This window comes from Oncorhynchus nerka, linkage group LG7 (genome assembly GCF_034236695.1).
Source record: "Oncorhynchus nerka isolate Pitt River linkage group LG7, Oner_Uvic_2.0, whole genome shotgun sequence".
Taxonomy (NCBI): Eukaryota; Metazoa; Chordata; class Actinopteri; order Salmoniformes; family Salmonidae; genus Oncorhynchus; species Oncorhynchus nerka.
Window position 1 is genome coordinate 30,833,176 of NC_088402.1, and position 22,051 is coordinate 30,855,226.

Sequence of the window (22,051 nt, forward strand, 5' to 3'; positions counted from 1 at the left end):
GAGTATATTACTTCCAAAACTGCACACATGGCACGGTATTATTCGTGAAACATGGTGCAGTTATAGTTGCCAAGCTTTTTCCGGTATAAATGTATTATTTTTTGGCTGCAGCACACCTATCCCAGAAACTCTATACACTCCAGCATCATTGGCCAAGTTCCACCAGGAAATACTGTTTGGCAGTACTGTACTCTCCTCTCCTCCTTTATTCCTCCTCTAACCTTTTCCTCTACCGTTATATTAGCAGAGCAACACTCAGTGTGCAGTATTTCATCAAGGGCCACGATATCCCATTGCTCTTTCAAGTCAAAGCAGATATAATAGCCACATCTGGGTTGGTGTGCAGTGCACAGTGAACACAGTGCCTGTGGTTGAGCCATTCATTGGAGAGGAAGGTTGTTGTTGCCTTTCCGATAGAATTACCACCTCAGGTTTTTGCATGATGAAGGGAGTGGAGCTGGGATGCACGTCAGAGAAGCAGGGTTGGACGTCACAAGGAGAAGAGTCATAGTTACCGAAAATGGTTGATTATGTAAACACAATGGCAACCAGCCAACCAACCACCAGTAGAACGTGGAGCTAACTGTACCTTGGTTGACAGCTGTATGTGTACCTGTGCTCCCTGGCATATTAATCAATCTATTTAGCTAGGAACCCAGTCAATGTCAAATTAAATCAAACTTTATTTGTCACATGAGCTGAATACAACAAGTGTAGACTTTACCGTGAAATGCTTACTTACAAGCCCTTAATCAACAATGTAAATAGTCCAGTGTCCATTGGATTAATTGTTCAGCATTATTATGGCTTAGGGGTAGAAGCTGTTAAGGATCCTTTTGGTCCTAGACTTGGCGCTCCGGAACCGCTTGCCGTGCGGTAGCAGAGAAAACACTCTATGACTCTAGTGACTGGAGTCTCTGACAATTTTTGGGGCTGCCCTCTGACACCGCCTAGTATATAGGTCCTGGATGGCAGGAAGCTTGGCCCCGGTGATGTACTGGGCTGTACGCACTACCCTTTGTAGAGCCTTACGTTCAGATGCCGAGCCGTTGCCATACCAGGCTGTGATGCCACCAGTCAGAATGCTCTCGATGGTGCAACTCTAGATCTTTTTGAGGATCTGGGGACCCATGCCAAATCTTTTCAGTCTCCTGAGGGGGAAAAGGTGTTGTCGTGCCCTCTTCACGACTGTCTTGGTGTGTTTGGACCATGATAGTTCTTTGGTGATGAGTTTGAACCTTGAAACTCTCGACCCGCTCCACTACAGCCTTGTCAATGTTAATGGGGGTATATTCGGCCTGCCTTTTCCTGTAGTCCACGATCAGCTCCTTTGTCTTACTCACATTGAGGGAGAGGTTGTTGCCCTGGCATCACACCACACAGTTGTACTACATGTTATCTGGTACTCCATGGTCGCTTGCCTTTCCACCATTCATATACAGGTAACTGCCAAAATAAAGGAAACACCAACATAAACATCTTATAGGCCGTTGGGCCACCACGAGTCAGAGCAGCTTCAATGCACCTTGGCATAGATTCTACAAGCAACTGGAACTCTATTGGAGGGATGTGACACCATTCTTCCACGACAAATTCCATCATTTGGTGTTTTGTTGATGCTTGTGGAAAACGCGGTCTCAGGCGTCACTCCAGAATCTGTCATTGTGTTCAATTGGTTTGAGATCTGTTGACTGAGACGGCCATGGCATGTTTACATCATTTTCATGCTCATCAAACCATTCAGTGACCACTCGTGCTCTGTCAACCTATAGCTGGGGAATTAGTCATGTTAGCCAAAATAATGGCCCTGCCCAGCATTTTTAAACATGACCCCAAGTATTCTGGGAAGTTAATTGTTTAATTTACTCAGGAATCATACCTGTGTGGAAGCACCTTCTTTCAATATACTTTATATCCCTCAAGCATTTCCATTTTTCCATTTCACTCAAGCGTTTCCATTATTTTGGCAATTACCTGTACATTTCAACATTTAATAATGGACATTTTTATTTTGCCTTGTGGAAGGCCACCTCACTAACCATGGCTCCTCCTTTCACCTCTGTTTTCTTTCTCTTCTCTCTCTCTCTCCTCATCTATCCTCTCCTCCTTTCTCCATGCTAATCAGAAGGGACTTCTATTCTTACTCTTACTACCCGTAAGTGACTCCTCCCTAGTCTCTCCCTCCACCCTTTCATTCTGGCGCAACCTTCACCTGCTTTCCCTCTGTAGCCCTGGAAGATGACACTCATAGGAGATAAGCATCTCCTCCACCTCATCCCCTATATACCTCTCATGTCTCTCCTCTCTCTCTCTCCCTCTCTCTCTCACACTCTCGCTCTCTCTGGGCCTCCTGCTACTATCACAAAATCTTCCTTTATCTCCCTCTCCTCGACTCAATCCCTCATGTTTTTCCTTCCTTCCAATCTCATCTCCTTGACCTCAACCCCCCTCCTACTCGTTTCCCTCTCCTTGACCTCAACTCCCCCTCCACTCGTTTCCCCATCTCCTTGCTGTCTCCTTATTTCGATCTCTCTCTTATTCTACCCTCCTTTTATATTCCCTCTCCTCCTCTCCCCCTCTCTCCTCCTCCCTCCTCCTCTCCCCTCTCTCCTCCTCTCTCCTCCTCTCCCCCTCTCTCCTCCTCTCTCCTCCTCTCCCCCTCTCTCCCTCCTCTCTTCTCCTCTCCTCCTCTCTCATCCTCTCTCCTCCTCTCCCCCTCTCTCCTCCTCTCTCCCCTCTCTCCTCCTCTCTCCTCCTCTCTTCTCCTCTCCTCCTCTCTTCTCCTCTCCTCCTCTCTCCTCCTCTCTTCTCCTCTCTTCTCCTCTCCCCCTCTCTCCTCCTCTCGCCCCCTCTCTCCTCCTCTCCCCCTTTCTCCTCCTCTCTTCTCCTCTCCTCCTCTCTCCTCCTCTCTCCGCAGCAGGAAGAATGTAGCGCTGAACAAGGCAGCCATGTCGTACCGTCAGGAGAAGACCAGGAAGCTAGGTTCTTTGGACTGCAGCATGACAGAGCAGAGCACCTTGCAGCAGGATGAGCGCACCGCTAACTCCTTCATGGACGCCCATGCCTGCAACACACGGAGTAAGAACCACAAACACCATGAGCCCTGAGAGAGAGTACAGCTGATAGTATATTAGTCTGTAGGCTAACCCTGTGCCTCCTACTCAGACAGACAGACAGACAGACAGACAGACAGACAGACAGACAGACAGACAGACAGACAGACAGACAGACAGACAGACAGACAGACAGACAGACAGACAGACAGACAGACAGACAGACAGACAGACAGACAGACAGACAGACAGACAGACAGACAGACAGACAGACAGACAGACAGACAGACAGACAGACAGACAGACAGACAGACAGAGAGAGAGAGACAGAGAGAGAGAGACAGAGAGACAGAGAGACAGACAGACAGAGAGAGCTGAAGGAGGGGTAAATACAATGTTCCAGCTGTGCAGAGACAGGTGCTCTACTCCCTGCACCACAGAATATATCCTGCTACACGTACACTAGCTAGGCTACAATTTGTGCCCTCTATACACACACTGTCAAGTACACTAGTGTGTAGACTCTATGCCACCTAGTATATACACACTTTCAAGTACACTCTCTAGGCTACAGCCTGTTCCCTCTGTGCCCTGTATACACACACTGCTAAGATAAAGTACCATCTTCAGTTTCTCAGACTTTCTAGCTGTGTTTACTTCTCTGTGAATATCCGTCCTCCTCTTTTTCTCTCTCTCTCTCTCGGTCTGTCTCTTCTCTGACGATTGAAATATTCTGTCGTGCCAGTCAATACATACATACAATATGTCTCCATAGAGATACATGCTTTTCCTTGAGCTGCCTGACGGGCTGAGCAGAGTGTCAGTTTAGTGTTGTGTTGAGCAGTTGGAGGTTGACCTTCAGTCATTCACTGAGGCCCACACTTGAATAGAATAGCATATACTGGCACTTATATAACATATGTTATTTTGTGTAATGGTTAACACGTGTGTATGTACATTTGCGTCCGTCTTTGTGTATATGTCTGGGTATCCATCTTCGTGTGTTTGTGTGTCTTGCGTGCAAGCCGTGTTAATGCATGTGTATGTCTCCTCTAGACGAACAGAGGAGTTCAGTGAACGAGTCCAGCAGCCTGTTGGGTGGTTCCCCTCGACGCCACTGTCGTAGGAAGAGCTCTCCGTACCACACGGGTCAACTTCACCCCGCGGTCAGGGTGGCAGACCTCCTCCAACACATCAACCAGATGAAGACTGGGGAGGGATACGGATTCAAACAGGAGTATGAGGTGAGAGGAGGGAGGGAGGGATGGATGGAGGGGTCTGGGAAGGGGGAGAGAGAGGGAGAGAGAGGGAGGGATACAGATTCAAACAGGAGTATGAGGTGAGAGGAGGGAGGGAGGGATGGAGAGGTCTGGGAAGGGGGAGAGAGGGGAGAGAGGGGAGGGATACGGATTCAAACAGGAGTATGAGGTGAGAGGAGGGAGGGAGGGATGGAGGGTTTTGGGAAGGGGGAGAGAGAGGGAGAGAGAGGGAGGGATACAGATTCAAACAGGAGTATGAGGTGAGAGGAGGGAGGGAGGGATGGAGAGGTCTGGGAAGGGGGAGAGAGAGGGAGAGAGAGGGAGGGATACGGATTCAAACAGGAGTATGAGGTGAGAGGAGGGAGGGAGGGATGGAGGGTTCTGGGAAGGGGGAGAGAGAGGGAGAGAGAGGGAGGGATACAGATTCAAACAGGAGTATGAGGTGAGAGGAGGGAGGGAGGGATGGATGGAGGGGTCTGGGAAGGGGAGAGAGAGAGGGAGGGATACGGATTCAAACAGGAGTATGAGGTGAGAGGAGGGAGGGAGGGATGGAGAGGTCTGGGAAGGGGGAGAGAGGGAGAGAGAGGGAGGGATACGGATTCAAACAGGAGTATGAGGTGAGAGGAGGGAGGGAGGGATGGAGGGTTCTGGGAAGGGGAGAGAGAGGGAGAGAGAGGGAGGGATACAGATTCAAACAGGAGTATGAGGTGAGAGGAGGGAGGGAGGGATGGAGAGGTCTGGGAAGGGGAGAGAGAGGGAGAGAGAGGGAGGGATACGGATTCAAACAGGAGTATGAGGTGAGAGGAGGGAGGGGAGGGATGGAGGGTTCTGGGAAGGGGGAGAGAGAGGGAGAGAGAGGGAGGGATACAGATTCAAACAGGAGTATGAGGTGAGAGGAGGGAGGGAGGGATGGATGGAGGGGTCTGGGAAGGGGAGAGAGAGAGAGGGAGGGATACGGATTCAAACAGGAGTATGAGGTGAGAGGAGGGAGGGAGGGATGGAGAGGTCTGGGAAGGGGGAGAGAGGGAGAGAGAGGGAGGGATACGGATTCAAACAGGAGTATGAGGTGAGAGGAGGGAGGGAGGGATGGAGGGTTCTGGGAAGGGGGAGAGAGAGGGAGAGAGAGGGAGGGATACAGATTCAAACAGGAGTATGAGGTGAGAGGAGGGAGGGAGGGAGGGATGGATGGAGGGGTCTGGGAAGGGGGAGAGAGAGGAGAGAGAGGGAGGGATACAGATTCAAACAGGAGTATGAGGTGAGAGGAGGGAGGGAGGGATGGATGGAGGGGTCTGGGAAGGGGGAGCGAGAGAGGGAGGGATACGGATTCAAACAGGAGTATGGGGTGAGAGGAGGGAGGGATGGATGGAGGGGTCTGGGAAGGGGAGAGAGAGAGGGAGGGATACAGATTCAAACAGGAGTATGAGGTGAGAGGAGGGAGGGAGGGATGGATGGAGGGGTCTGGGAAGGGGAGAGAGAGAGGGAGGGATACGGATTCAAACAGGAGTATGGGGTGAGAGGAGGGAGGGAGGGATGGAGAGGTCTGGGAAGGGGAGAGAGAGAGGGAGGGATACGGATTCAAACAGGAGTATGAGGTGAGAGGAGGGAGGGAGGGATGGAGAGGTCTGGGAAGGGGAGAGAGAGAGGGAGGGATACTGATTCAAACAGGAGTATGGGGTGAGAGGAGGGAGGGAGGGATGGAGGGGTCTGGGAAGGGGGAGAGAGAGAGGGAGGGATACGGATTCAAACAGGAGTATGGGGTGAGAGGAGGGAGGGAGGGATGGAGGGGTCTGGGAAGGGGGAGAGAGAGGGGAGGGATACGGATTCAAACAGGAGTATGAGGTGAGAGGAGGGAGGGAGGGATGGAGAGGTCTGGGAAGGGGGAGAGAGAGAGGGAGGGATACGGATTCAAACAGGAGTATGGGGTGAGAGGAGGGAGGGAGGGATGGAGGGGTCTGGGAAGGGGGAGAGAGAGAGGGAGGGATACGGATTCAAACAGGAGTATGAGGTGAGAGGAGGGAGGGAGGGATGGAGAGGTCTGGGAAGGGGGAGAGAGAGAGGGAGGGATACGGATTCAAACAGGAGTATGGGGTGAGAGGAGGGAGGGAGGGATGGATGGGTCTGGGAAGGGGGAGAGAGAGAGGGAGGGATACGGATTCAAACAGGAGTATGCGGTGAGAGGAGGGAGGGAGGGATGGATGGGTCTGGGAAGGGGGAGAGAGAGAGAGAGTAAAGAATGAAGATGTTGTAGCATCCTTTGGGATTCAATGATGTAATTTTGGAGACAGAAGGCATTTTAATATCATTTCTCATCTCTGAGTCCAATGGCTTGTGTGTTCAGTAGGCTGCTGCTGGGGGCTTATTTTAATAAGCAGCATTCAATATAAACCTATAGTGGCTGTTTTATACCATCTCTCAATGTAAACCTATAGTGGCTGTTTTATACCATCTCTCAATATAAACCTATAGTGGCTGTTTTATACCATCTCTCAATGTAAAGCTATAGTGGCTGTTTTATACCATCTCTCAATATAAACCTATAGTGGCTGTTTTATACCATCTCTCAATGTAAAGCTATAGTGGCTGTTTTATACCATCTCTCAATATAAACCTATAGTGGCTGTTTTATACCATCTCTCAATATAAACCTATAGTGGCTGTTTTATACCATCTCTCAATGTAAACCTATAGTGGCTGTTTTATACCATCTCTCAATATAAACCTATAGTGGCTGTTTTATACCATCTCTCAATATAAACCTATAGTGGCTGTTTTATACCATCTCTCAATATAAACCTATAGTGGCTGTTTTATACCATCTCTCAATGTAAACCTATAGTGGCTGTTTTATACCATCTCTCAATATAAACCTATAGTGGCTGTTTTATACCATCTCTCAATATAAACCTATAGTGGCTGTTTTATACCATCTCTCAATATAAACCTATAGTGGCTGTTTTATACCATCTCTCAATATAAACCTATAGTGGCTGTTTTATACCATCTCTCAATATAAACCTATAGTGGCTGTTTTATACCATCTCTCAATGTAAAGCTATAGTGGCTGTTTTATACCATCTCTCAATATAAACCTATAGTGGCTGTTTTATACCATCTCTCAATGTAAAGCTATAGTGGCTGTTTTATACCATCTCTCAATATAAACCTATAGTGGCTGTTTTATACCATCTCTCAATATAAACCTATAGTGGCTGTTTTATACCATCTCTCAATGTAAACCTATAGTGGCTGTTTTATACCATCTCTCAATATAAACCTATAGTGGCTGTTTTATACCATCTCTCAATATAAACCTATAGTGGCTGTTTTATACCATCTCTCAATATAAACCTATAGTGGCTGTTTTATACCATCTCTCAATGTAAACCTATAGTGGCTGTTTTATACCATCTCTCAATATAAACCTATAGTGGCTGTTTTATACCATCTCTCAATATAAACCTATAGTGGCTGTTTTATACCATCTCTCAATATAAACCTATAGTGGCTGTTTTATACCATCTCTCAATATAAACCTATAGTGGCTGTTTTATACCATCTCTCAATATAAACCTATAGTGGCTGTTTTATACCATCTCTCAATATAAACCTATAGTGGCTGTTTTATACCATCTCTCAATATAAACCTATAGTGGCTGTTTTATACCATCTCTCAATATAAACCTATAGTGGCTGTTTTATACCATCTCTCAATATAAACCTATAGTGGCTGTTTTATACCATCTCTCAATGTAAACCTATAGTGGCTGTTTTATACCATCTCTCAATGTAAACCTATAGTGGCTGTTTTATACCATCTCTCAATGTAAACCTATAGTGGCTGTTTTATACCATCTCTCAATATAAACCTATAGTGGCTGTTTTATACCATCTCTCAATATAAACCTATAGTGGCTGTTTTATACCATCTCTCAATATAAACCTATAGTGGCTGTTTTATACCATCTCTCAATGTAAAGCTATTTCATTCTGCTCATATCTCTTTCAGATCTATTTGTATTTTTACCAAGAGTATATTAATTAAATGGCTTTCAAAAAAAATTTATTGTTCTCTTTGTGATTTACTTCCAAATCCCTCTATTCACCCAGTAACATTTAGCTTTTATTTTTACCTGAATCCAAACCTCCAGGATTCCAGATGTGCTTTTCGATTCAGTAACCTCCCGAGGGCCCAACAAATTCCCCTTTCTGAAATCAATACCATGGTTGCTTTTTCACTCCTCCATCGCTTTCCCTCTCCTCCCATCTTGCTCCCTTAGTCCAGTCTGTCGCCTGGAGAAATAAAGGAGATGAAGGAAAGATCAGTGGGAGACTGGTGTGTGTGTGTTTGTGTGTGCGTGTGATGTATGTATCAGTGTGAGAATGCTGTAGGACTTCATAACCCTTATTTCCCACTGGGCTGCTGAGGCGGCCATTGATCAGGCATGCCGCAAAGGACTGTGGGAGTTTATAAATGGCACTACAGGGCTTCAAGACTGGCTAGATAGAACAAGGCTGAAGTCAGATAGCCATAACCAGATTACAACCAACTGGTTAGACTGTCAGGTTAGATCCAATCCTCCTCGGGGCTTCTGCCCAGCAGGCAAAACTGGTTGAAAGGATGTCATTACAAACCAGATTACAACAATGATTTATATTCATCACTGGATTAGAACCAGTTGACATCATTTCAACGGGGCTTCAGGCATCATTCCTCGGGGCTTCAGGGGAGATAAAGAACATTGATTGAAACAAAGAGAATTTCCTTCTGACAATCAGCAGCTGAGACCCTGATGCATGATATAGGCGTGCAAAAAAGTCTGTCTATAGGCTGGTTCAATGTTAGTCACGCTCTGCCGTAAGGAGAGTGAGAAGAAAAGTGAAAAGGAAAGAGGGAAGGAGAGAAAAGAAGAACGAGAGAGGCATCATGTCTTCTCTAAACAGGATTAGGTATGGTATTACCTGTGTAGGAGCGCGGTGCAGGTGTAATCCTCTGATCAGCATGCTGCCCCTGTCCCTGCGCTGTAGGTGGACGGCCGCCCCACGCTGCGATTGGGCCGGAGCTGATGAGGGTCTTAGTGTGCCAGGTTTGGAGCGCCTGGATGTGCCCGGTAAAGCAGCCAGGAGATAAGCCTGACTTAGCGTTGGAACGCGTGAACGTGCCACAACATGGACGCTACCGCCGCCATTCTAAAGGGTTTTCCACTAGTGCCGGCTGTCGGCCATACACCTGATTGGACTCATTTTCAGCCTAATACTTTTTCCACTTAAATTAACGATGGTACTTTTCAATTCGCTAGCCAGAAAAACGTCTGCATAGCCCTCGCCCACTAGAATAGTGGGTAGTGGTTAGAGCGTTGGACTAGTAACCGGAAGGTTGCAAGTTCAAACCCCCGAGCTGACAAGGTACAAATCTGTCGTTCTGCCTCTGAACAGGCAGTTAACCCACTGTTCCTAGGTCGTCATTCAAAATAAGAATTTGTTCTCAACTGACTTGCCTAGTTAAATAAAGGTTACATTTTTAAAAAAAATGATAGGACAAGGGCCTGTCAGTTACAAAGGGAGTTAGGCCTGGGAAATACTGCTGTCCTGCCTCTTGGAACCTGGGTGTGTTGCGTGCACTGTTGTTGCAGTCAAATTTCTTTACACTGCAGGAGAGAGCATGACTTTGCACGTCCCGTATAATGTGGTAATGATGAGTTGAAATCCACTTAGCCTATTGTTTTCTGGCTCATTCCTTTTTACATTTTGTGTGCAGGGTCTGACATTAACGCTGGCCTGGGACCGGTAAAAACAAGTTTTGGGCCAGTGGATTGAATTCCAGTGCTCTGTTGCAGTCTACAATTGAAGACTACATGCGGAAATGTCATGCTCTTTGTATTTCAGCAATATGATTGGCTGTTCATTCCAAGCTCCTGTGAGTCACAACTTCTCGAGCAGTACTTGAGTTGATGCCTTCACATGTCAAGCCCAGTTATTTTTTTACAATTTTCTACATTGTAGAATAATAGTGAAGACATTATGAAATAACACATATGGAATCATGTAGTAACCAAAAAAGTGAATCATGTAGTAACCAAATCAAAAATATTTCACCAAGGAGAGTGATGGAGTGCTGCATCAGATGACCTGGCCTCCACAATCACCCGACCTCATCCCAATTGAGATGGTTTGGGATGAGTTGGACTGCAGAGTGAAGGAAAAGCAGCCAACAAGTGCTCAGCATATGTGGGAACTCCTTCAAGACTATTGGAAAAGCATTCTTTGTGAAGCTGGTTGAGAGAATGCCAAGGGTGTGCAAAGTTGTCATCAAGTCGAAGGGTGTCTAATCAGAATTCAAATATGAAATATATTTTGATTTGTTTAACACTTTGTTGGTTACTACATTATTCCATATATGTTATTTCATAGTGTTGATGTCTTCAATAGTATTCTACAATGTAGAAAATAGTCCAAATAAAGAAAAACCCTTGAATTTGTTGACTGGTACTGTATGTCCATGGTCTCACATCCGTACAAGTAAACTAAAGATCTTGTTTGTATTTTTGATACAAGCTGACATATGGCATTGTGGATCATACCAGGATCATTTAGCTATTTGATTTGGAATTTTAGGACCCCTTAAGGTATCAAAAAATACATTTTTCAAATTATTTGACAACATTTTGAATTTGGCCTTACCACTATAGCCCAGAGAAACGCAACAAATAACACATTCATAAATGGTAAAAAAGACAGTCAAAAAATGTATCATAAGAAACAAGGTTCTGAAATGTTAGTCCTATATCTAGTAGATATCCGAAATCTCAGGAAATATATTGTTTTGTTTTACACATACTGTATTTAAGGCACAAAACAACCTTCATCCTTCTATAAAAATAAATTCAACCAGTACTGGTTACATTCAGAAGAGTCCTATGACAATTGTGAGGATATGTTCATGAGAATCTCCCCTTTCCACAGTAATGTCACATTAGTTTGTATCCCAAATGGTTCGGAGGCTACAAACAGAAGTTGACACATAGACTGACACTTGTGGGGGTCGTAGAGAAAAACAGAGACCACCATTGTGTTCGTCAGAGCCTCCCCTTTACACAGGTCAAACCGTTCAGATGCTACAGACGTGTTTGTGAGAAGAGCGATTTTCAGGATATCTCACGGTCTGACAAACATCTCTCCAACTCTGCCATCTTTCACGGCAGATGCAGAAGTGCAATATCAGCGGATGCGGTAGATTGAGACAGGACAAACACTTCAAAACCTGGTTTCTTATGATACACTTGACTGTCTTTTTTTCCATTTATGAATGTGCTATTCAATGCATTTCTCTGGGCTATGGTAGTAAAGGCCAAATTCAACATTTTCTCAAATCATTTTTTAAATATATTTTTTTAATACCTAAAGGGGTCCTAAAATTCAAAACCAAATGGCTAAATGATCCATAGTATGACCAGATTGAAACATTGCCATATGTCTGCTTAGAATCATAGGTCCAACCGTTCAGACGCTACAGACATTTTCGCGAGAAGACAGATTTTCGGGATGTCTCGTGGTCTGACAAACACCGCTCCAACTCTGCCAACGTTCATGACGGATGCGGTAGATTGAGACACATCTAATGCAAAAACCCAGATATCTCAGATTAAACGGATGGATTTTGATGGGGATTTTTGTATTATGTCACTGTATTATGTCACTGCACCGGTGCGTCAATTGACTCTAGGGGGTTAAAAGGAAGCTTGAAGCCCATGGAAGTCGACAGACTCTTACAGGGTTCTTTAAAAGCCCAGTGCAGTCAAAATGAAAATGTTCTTGTGTTTTATATCGTATTGTACAACAGCTGTTGAAACTAACTCTGTAAAAGTGTGATTAAAAAGCAGTGTTATGATTGTGATAGCTGCTATTTGAAATTACAATTCAGCATTCAAATGTACCATTGGACACCAAAATAGAGTTTGGCTACTCCATGTGTTGTGGAAATCCCTGTGTTCCTTCGCAAACACGTCTGTCACGCTCACTCAGTCACTCATTCTCTCTCTCGCTCTCTCCCTACTCTCTAGTCTCTACTCTCTCTCTCTCATAAAGTTGATTTAGATTCAATAGATTGTATCTCGCTGTTCTGCCAGATTGTGTATATTGTGCCATAAACATCTATCACAAATGTAGCGCTTTGATTCCAAGGTATTATAAAGCACTTGGATTGCAGGCAGGCCTACTCTCCATGCGTATGGAATGAGAGGGACTCAAGCCTGCTTATTTACCTCCTCTCCTCCTCTCATCTCCTCTCCTCCTCTCATCTCCTCTCCTCTCTCATCTCCTCTCCTCTCTCATCTCCTCTCCTCTCCTCTCCTCTCCTCCTCTCCTCCTCTCATCTCATCTCCTCTCCTCCTCTCATCTCCTCACCTCTCCTCTCTCATCTCCTCTCCTCTCCTCATCTCCTCTCCTCTCATCCTCTCATCTCCTCCTCTCATCTCCTCTCCTCTCATCCTCTCATCTCCTCCTCTCATCTCCTCTCATCTCCTCCTCTCATCTCCTCTCCTCTCATCCTCTCCTCTCATCCTCTCATCTCCTCCTCTCATCTCCTCTCCTCTCCTCCTCTCATCTCCTCTCCTCCTCTCATCTCCTCTCCCTCCTCTCCTCTCCTCCTCCTCTCCTCTCCTCTCCTCTCCTCTCCTCTCCTCTCCTCTCCTCTCCTCTCCTCTCCTCTCCTCTCCTCTCCTCTCCTCTCCTCTCCTCTCCTATCCTCTCCTATCCTCTCTTCTCTTCTCTTCTCTTCTCTTCTCTTCTCTTCTCTTCTCTTCTCTTCTCTTCTCTTCTCTTCTCTTCTCTTCTCCTCTCTTCTCTTCTCCTCTCCTCTCCTCTCCTCTCCTCCTCTCATCCCCGTCTTTTCCTGTCCTCCCCGTTTCTTCCTCTCCTCCTCCTCTCGTCTCTTGGATGCTCTCCTCTCTCATCTCCTCTCCTCTCCCCCTCAAGGCCATATCCGCCCTTCATAGCCGGGTGTCGTCTCTCAGCCTCTTCTTCTCCTCACCATGCTCTTATAGATATGTCGTGCCTGTCAGAAATAAGAGCAGTGAATATGATGAAGTTAATCAGAGAACCTCAGGGTGACACTCTAAATGAGGTAACAAAGCTAAGGAGACGTTCATCTGATGACACACTGTGTGTCCCTTGTGCTCTAGCAGTATTTAACACTCCAGTAACCAAGCTAAGTATTTCACTGTGTTGTTTAAATCTGGTGATGACACGGGCCTGTATGCTAACAATATCTCACTGTCTTTGTGACCACTTGTTCCATCTCTTCTCAGAGCTTCTTTGATGGATGGGATGTCACCAAGAAGAAGGACAAGACTAAAGGGAGACATGACAGTTTGCTGGGGCGTAAGTACTGTTCAGACCCTCGCTCTAGAATGGAGCGGTATGTCATGTATGGAAGAGCATTTACATGAAAGCTACTGGAACTTAAATGTGTTCACAATTACTGTATTAATTATAACCTGTCCTTAAGTCAGTTGCTATTAACAACCACTACTTAAAAAAAAAAGCTTTGTTTTGTTGAACCTGACTTCCTGGTTAAATAAAGCTGACATAAACGTCCCTCTCCCTTGTAGATGATCGTCATCGAGTCAAGCTGCACTCCCTTCTAGCAGACCCCAACTCTGACTATGTCAATGCCAACTACATAGACGTAAGTTACCCTCTCTGCCTCTCCTGCTCTCTCTCCCTCTCTCCTGCCCCCCAACTCCAGTCTGTACTGTCTCTGCCCACAGTTGCTCCTTAAACTGAGACTCAGCTGTACGATCAGCTGTGGGAACCAAAGATATTGCAGTGACTTACGATGTAAGAGGCTGCACTTGTGAGCATCCCCACAGCGTCTATGCATGTGCACGAAAGTTGGCTTTACTCTATTGCAATGTGATAGCTGTGTGACAACTGCTGCAGAGATGACTCTCATGCCTAATTGTAATGCTAACTTTGTATTGTTAATTCCCGATCCCTCCCGTGAGAGCTGTGTGTCTGGCCCAGTGCTAGAGAAGTGCTAAAGGAGGGGTTAATGTAGTCTCTCTCAGCAGATGTCTGAAGGCTGGCCACAGGAAGGAGAGACTCTTGGGTAATGTAGTCTATCCCAGCAGCATTTTGTAGGCTGGCCAAAGCTGGCAGGCTACTGTACAGTATCTAGTCTAGTCTATAGGAACTCCAGTCCAAAGTGTGTGAGGATGTGACATCTAGAATCTGATCAGTGTATTGTCCTGTATCTGTATCTACCTGGGGGAGTTGTGTTGTGTGTATGGCCCAGTGCAGGAGAAGTGAGAGACTCCTACTCTACTGTGTGTTTACAGGTAGTCTCTCCCAAAAACCCTCTCTTTGGCTGGCCTCAGTTGGCGGGCCAGTACATTGTGTCTAAGAATGTGACAGCGAGGATATCCATTTAAAGAGGATTGTCCCCTCGTCCTGGCATTGTCCTGTCTCTTTATCGCAGGGGGTACCGGAATGGACATGGGATTTGAGATAGATATCGTGTCAGCAACACCATAAGATTCCATAAGATCCTATAAGAACCTATAAGCTAGGAGTTTCTTTGTCCTCTGTGACAGCTGACGACTCGTCCAAAAGCTCTCCTAAGTCGACTCCGAGCTGCGTCTCTCTGTCTGTCTGATGATATCAAAAGACTGATCCTGTTCATCTGGTGATCAGTTAGTCGGGATCTCACCTGTTCAGCTCCAGTGACTCTCATTCAGGAAACCAAGCCCAGTACCAGTTCATACCTCATCCCAGATACTATCTCTTCCAGCTCTGTGTCAAAGCTGTACAGCTAGTGATGTAGCTAGTGTTGGAGGAATATCCAGTTTGTGTGCTTGAGCTTGTGTGTGTGTGTGTGTGTGTGTGTGTGTGTGTGTGTGTGTGTGTGTGTGTGTGTGTGTGTGGGTGTGGGCTGTGTGGCTGTGTGGGTGTGTGTGTATGCGGAGGCATTGCTGAATATGCACACAGGTCAGGTAAAGGTGGCAGTCTCAAAAACCTCTTTTAGCAATTATTTCTCTTTGTTGAACACAGCCTGTTCAGTGAAGTGCCCAATCAGAGCAGGAAATAGCGTACAGCGTTCTACTGCGTTCGTCTCCCTCATTGATTAGTTGTTTCACTATTGTGTTGTTTAACAAAAGAAGATTTAAGAGAAAGAAATAACTAGAAAAGAGAAGCTAAAATGGATAGAAAAGGAAAAGTAAAATAAAAAGATAAAATGAGCGCTGACTCAGTAGGTTGAGGTGAAGGGGAAGGTTTTGTGTTAGAGCTCATGGAGAGTGTAAGGGCTCTGGTTCCAGACTCTGTTGTTCTATCTGAAAGTGTCAATAGCACATGGGCTCTGTGAGGACACCTGCATCATTGTTAGGGCTGTCTACACCACTGCCTGCGTGTTGTGGCAGGACCCCTGACTAGCCTTCCTGCTAGGTTAACCCGCCCTCAGATGCCATACTAAATGATTAATGTGAGGAGGAGAAGGGGATGAATGGGGGGGGGGGGACGACTGAATGGGGGGGACGACGACTGGAAAAGCAGCACCCTGTCTCTGATTTGGGTTGTCTCTGAGGAGGGTCTCTGAGGAGGGTTGTATGTATCCTAGTAAAAGTGTAGCACTTACTGTTCCGTGACCACTCCGCACAACAGGAAGTTGAAGAAAAAGCTTGGGTTTCTACCTCTTTGCTTTGGCAACAAGTGTGAGGGTTTACACATTGATCCTCCACTGGTAGTGTGAAACAATCTCTCTCTCTCTCTCTCTCTCTCTCTCTCCTGTCTCTCTCTCTCTAACCTCCAGAGTTCTCTCCTATCCCCCTGTTCTTTAATCATAATAATTAGCAATTTTGTTCTTTGCTTCCTTCCTTCTTTTTCTCTTTCTCCTTCCATCTTTTCTCAACCTTTGGGGCTTCTTAGATCCGGATAAACAGGGAAGTAAGTACTACGACTTCTCTTTCTTTCCTATCTATCCACCCAGTCACCCTGTGCCCTCTGCGTACCCCCTTACTTCCTTCCACCTTTCCATGGCTCCATTACTTTCTAATCTCTCCGTCTCTGACCCTCCCAGTCCCAGGCACCAGCTGCTCCCCAGAGTTTAATTTAGCCAAACCTGCTCCACTACACCACTACACTCTCTCTCATCTGCAGCCAGACTAGACTCACCTAGATTTAGGGATTTGTATTAGGTTTGTCTGTCCACCGTCACAGCAGAGATGACACAAAGCGTGTCTAACTGCAGGCAAGTCTGTCCCAATAGACAGAACCAGCAGTTAGAGCTTTATATTACATATGACACCTGCCCCCCATCAAAAATGGCACAAAGGAACCAATGGGAGCAGAACAGTCTAGTGTTGCTTCCTAAATGGTACCCTATTACCACCACACTTCCCTATTACCACCACACTGCCCTATTACCATCACACTGCCTTATTACCATCACACTGCCCTATTACCATCACACTGCCCTATTACCACCACACTGCCCTATTACCATCACACTGCCCTATTACCATCACACTGCCCTATTACCATCACACTGCCCTATTACCATCACACTGCCGTATTACCATCACACTGCCTTATTACCATCACACTGCCCTATTACCATCACACTGCCCTATTACCATCACACTGCCCTATTACCATCACACTGCCCTATTACGATCACACTGCCCCATTACCATCACACTGCCCTATTACCACCACACTGCCCTATTACCATCACGCTGCCCTATACCATCACACTACCCTATTACCATCACACTGCCCGATTACCATCACACTGCCCTATTACCATCACACTGCCCTATTACCATCACACTGCCCGACTACGATCACACTGCCCTATTACCATCACACTGCCCTATTACCATCACACTGCCCTATCACGATCACACTGCCCGATTACCATCACACTGCCCTATTACGATCACACTGCCCCATTACCATCACACTGCCCTATTACCATCACACTGATTACCATCACACTGCCCTATTACCATCACACTGCTCTATTACCATCACACTGCCCTATTACCATCACACTGCCCTACTACCACCCCACTGCCCTATTACCATCACACTGCCCTATTACCATCACACTGCCCTATTACCATCACACTGCCCTATTACCATCACACTGCTCTATTACCATCACACTGCCCTATTACCATCACACTGCCCTACTACCATCCCACTGCCCTATTACCACCACACTGCCCTATTACCATCACACTGCCCTATTACCATCACACTGCCCTATTACCATCACACTGCCCTATTACCATCACACTGCCTGATTACGATCACACTGCCCTATTACCATCACACTGCCCTATTACCATCACACTGCGCTATTATCATCACACTGCCTTATTACCATCACACTGCCCTATTACCATCACACTGCCCTATTACCATCACACTGCCTGCTCTTGCTGCGGGTGATTCCCTGATCCACCTCTACGCAGACGACACCATTCTGTATACATCTGGCCCTTCTTTGGACACTGTGTTAACTGACCTCCAAACAAGCTTCAATGCCATACAACACTCCTTCCATGACCACCAACTGCTCTTAAACGCTAGTAATACCAAATGCATGCTCTTCAACCGTTCGCTGCCTGCACCCGCCCCCCCAACTATCATCACTACTCTGGACGGTTCTGACTTAGAATATGTGGACAACTACAAATACCTAGGTGTCTGGCTAGACTGCAAATAGACTCATATTAAACATCTCCAATCCAAAATTAAATCTAGAATCGGCTTCCTATTTCGCAACAAAGCCTCCGTCACTCACGCTGCCAAACATACCCTTGTAAAACTGACTATCCTACTGATCCTCGACTTTGGCGGTGTCATTTACAAAATAGCTTCCTATATCACCCACCACTGCGACCTGTATGCTCTAGTTGGCTGGCCCTCGCTACATATTCGTCGCCAGACCCACTGGCTCCAGGTCATCTATAAGTCTTTGCTAGGTAAAGCTCCGCCTTATCTCAGCTCACTGGTCACGATAACAACATCCACCTGTAGCACGCAGTCCAGCAGGGTTATCTCACTGGTCATCCCCAAAGCCAACACCTACTTTGGCCGACTCTCCTTCCAGTTCTCTGCTGCCAATGGAACGAATTGCAAAAATAGCTGAAGCTGGAGACTTATATTTACCTTACTAACTTTAAACATCAGCTATCTGAGCAGATAACCGATTGCTGCAGCTGTACATAGCCCATCTGTAAATAGCCCACCCAATCTACCTACCTCATCCCCATGTTGTTTTTATTGACTTTTCTGCTGTTTTCCACACCAGTATTTATTCTTGCACATCACCATCTGCTCATCTATCACTCCAGTGTTAATTTGCTAAATTGTAATTACTTCGCTACTATGGCCTATTTATTGCCTTACCTCTTCACGCCATTTGCACACACTGTATATAGACTTCCTTTTTTAAATCTATTGTGTTATTGACTGTACGCTTGTTTATCCCATGTGTAACTCGGTGTTGTTCTTTGTGTTACACTGCTTTGCTTTATCTTGGCCAGGTCGCAGTTGTAAATGAGAACTTGTTCTCAACTGGCCTACCTGGTTAAATAAAGGTGAAATAAAAAAATTACAAATAAAATACCATCACACTGCCCTATTACCATCCCACTGCCATATTACCATCACACTGCCCTATTACCATCACACTGCCATATTACCATCACACTGCCCTATTACCATCACACTGCCCTATTACCATCCCACTGCCCTATTACCATCACACTGCCCTATTACCATCACACTGCCCTATTACCATCCCACTGCCCTATTACCACCACACTGCCCTATTACCATCACACTGCGCTACTATCATCACACTGCCCTATTACCGTTACACTGCCCTATTACCATCACACTGCCCTATTACCATCACACTGCCCTATTACCATCACACAGCACTATTACCATCACACTGCCCTATTACCATCCCACTGCCCTATTACCATCACACTGCCCTATTACCATCCCACTGCCCTATTACCATCACACTGCCCTATTACCATCACACTGCCCTATTACCATCCCACTGCCCTATTACCACCACACTGCCCTATTACCATCACACTGCCCTATTACCATCACACTGCCCTATTACCATCAATACATTACATCATTACACTGTCCTATTACCATCACACTGCGCTACTATCATCACACTGCCCTATTACCGTTACACTGCCCTATTACCATCACACTGCCCTATTACCATCACACTGCCCTATTACCATCACACAGCACTATTACCATCACACAGCCCTATTACCATCACACTGCCCTACCCTATTACCATCACACTGCCCTATTACCATCACACTGCGCTACTATCATCACACTGCCCTATTACCGTTACACTGCCCTATTACCATCACACAGCACTATTACCATCACACAGCCCTATTACCATCACACTGCCCTATTACCATCACACTGCCCTATTACCATCACACTGCCCTATTACCATCACACTGCCCTATTACCATCACACTGCCCTATTACCATCACACAGCCCTATTACCATCACACTGCCCTATTACCATCACACAGCCCTATTACCATCACACTGCCCTACCCTATTACCATCACACTGCCCTATTACCATCACACTGCCCTATTACCATCCCACTGCCCTATTACCACCACACTGCCCTACCCTATTACCATCACACTGCCCTACCCTATTACCATCACACTGCCCTACCCTATTACCATCACACTGCCCTATTACCATCACACTGCCCTATTGCCATCACACTGCGCTACCTTTGGCCTGTCTATTACCTATATAGTTAATGACTTTTGGCTAGAGCTCAGATATGCCCGGAGGGCAGTAGAGACCCATGCAGAGAAAGCATGCAGGACCAAAGCCTGGATAGATACACACACCTTCAGATCAGACACTGCAGGGACTACTAGAGCATGTTCACAGGCAACACACTCACTGCCACACCCTGAACATTACATGTAAGACTGTTTTCAACCTGTTTTCTGTCCCTGAATCACATTCTGTTGGATGTTTCTCACACAAGATTTTCATATAGTGTTTTGGCTAATCTTCGACTGCGTAGTGGACTATCTATCTAGGCCAACTAGCTGTGGAAGAAGAGAAAATGTAAAGTGGGAGGTTGCCAACTTCAAACATGTCTTGGCTTTCTTCTTGTGGCCACTTGCTTTCTGTCCCATCATGTTGTGGCGCTGTGATGAATTTTATCATGGTTTATGTGTGGTGGGGAGCATGAGATAAAAGTATATTTTTATTCAGTTCTTTTTCATCCATTTTGTATTTCACACTACTCGATGTGATGCTGTCTGCTCGCTGTAGGTGGAAGGTGGTGGTTGCCTAGGTGACAGACAGGAAGCACACACAGACAGACACACACGGTTAACCATCTCCCCTCCTCTCCTCTTTGTGTGGCATGGCACTTGTGGAATGGTGTGTGTGTGTGTGTGTGTGTGTGTGTGTGTGTGTGTGTGTGTGTGTGTGTGTGTGTGTGTGTGTGTGTGTGTGTGTGTGTGTGTGTGTGTGTGTGTGTGTGTGTGTGTGTGTGTGTGTGTGTGTGTATTCCCTTACAGCCAGGCGCTATGATGGGATCATGCCCAGGGCTGGCGGATTTGTCTTGCTTTACATTCTCCACACAGAGAGAGAGTGAGACCATGAATAGCCATCCCATCTGACAGTGTCCAGGCTGGATCATAGCAGCACTAATACCTCCCCCAGGAGAACATACAACGGCAGATCAGTCAGTGTCAATCGGCTGAAATTGCTCCTGGAGTCACAGATCTGTCACTGATTTTGAACCAACTCCTATTCCCGCTGCATGCAAAGTAGTGGCAGAGACAGAGACTGAAATGGAGCTCGCTCACGCTGCTGGAAATGACCGCTTTGCCTCAGACAGTGTCAGATGAAAGCTGAAATTATTATAATTTCCCTTTTGTAGTTTATTATTGCTCTATACCTGAACAGATAATGGTAAAATGCTGCCTGAACAAAGAAGCTAATTGGTAGGAAGCTGCCCATTGAGAAGATTACGGTCCCTCTCTCTAGACAATTATGGCCGTTGTAGAGAATTGTCCTTTAGCTACCTGTTATTGGTCCTATTTTTACAATATGGAAATATTATAATATGAAAACCAATTGGTATTATATCTAGGTGGAAGATGAATACAACGCAAGCTCCACTACATATGCAGTATAATTCAATACCAGATGGAAATGAAGAGAGAATACGGAGGGAGGGGGATGGGGGTGGTTCTGTACAGTGGCTCCAGGGACTGGTCTTTACACTGTGCTACTCTGATGATCAACTCTCTCTCTCTTTCTTTCTTTCTCTCTCTTTCTTTCTTCCTCTACATCTCTTTTTCTTTTTTTACAGGGGTACCAGCGATCAAACCACTTCATAGCCACCCAAGGTGAGTGCCATTGGAATCAATAACTGTATTCTGTGTGTGTACTGTATGTATGTATGTGCATGCACAGCCATGCCTCCCAGTTGTTGATGTTAAAATAATGATTTGAATTATTAATGTGTAAACACTAGTGGAGGTTGCTGAGGGGAGGCCGGCTCATAATAATTGCTGGAACGGAGTAAATGGAATGGCATCAAACACACGGAAACCATCTCCAAGCTCTCTCTCCAAGCTCTTTATCTCTCTCTCTCTTCTCTCTCATCTCTCGCTCTCTCTCTCCCGGGT

The 22,051-nt window shown here is 46.0% G+C and overlaps 1 protein-coding gene across 9 annotated transcripts in view; it reads left to right on the forward strand.

Moving 5' to 3' along the window:
- Positions 1-22,051, forward strand: part of LOC115132127 (receptor-type tyrosine-protein phosphatase U-like) — a 310,999-nt gene that overhangs the window by 251,070 nt on the left and 37,878 nt on the right. For 2 of the 9 annotated variants that reach the window (XM_065020406.1, XM_065020409.1), the window contains exons 16-22: positions 2,126-2,155; positions 2,918-3,078; positions 4,110-4,297; positions 13,615-13,687; positions 13,918-13,994; positions 16,232-16,249; positions 21,733-21,769. In XM_065020406.1, coding sequence (XP_064876478.1) covers positions 2,126-2,155; positions 2,918-3,078; positions 4,110-4,297; positions 13,615-13,687; positions 13,918-13,994; positions 16,232-16,249; positions 21,733-21,769 — 584 coding nt within the window. The remainder of the gene's footprint in view (positions 1-2,125; positions 2,156-2,917; positions 3,079-4,109; positions 4,298-13,614; positions 13,688-13,917; positions 13,995-16,231; positions 16,250-21,732; positions 21,770-22,051) is intronic. The other 7 variants (XM_065020407.1, XM_065020411.1, XM_065020410.1 and 4 more) reach the window with 5 other exon arrangements.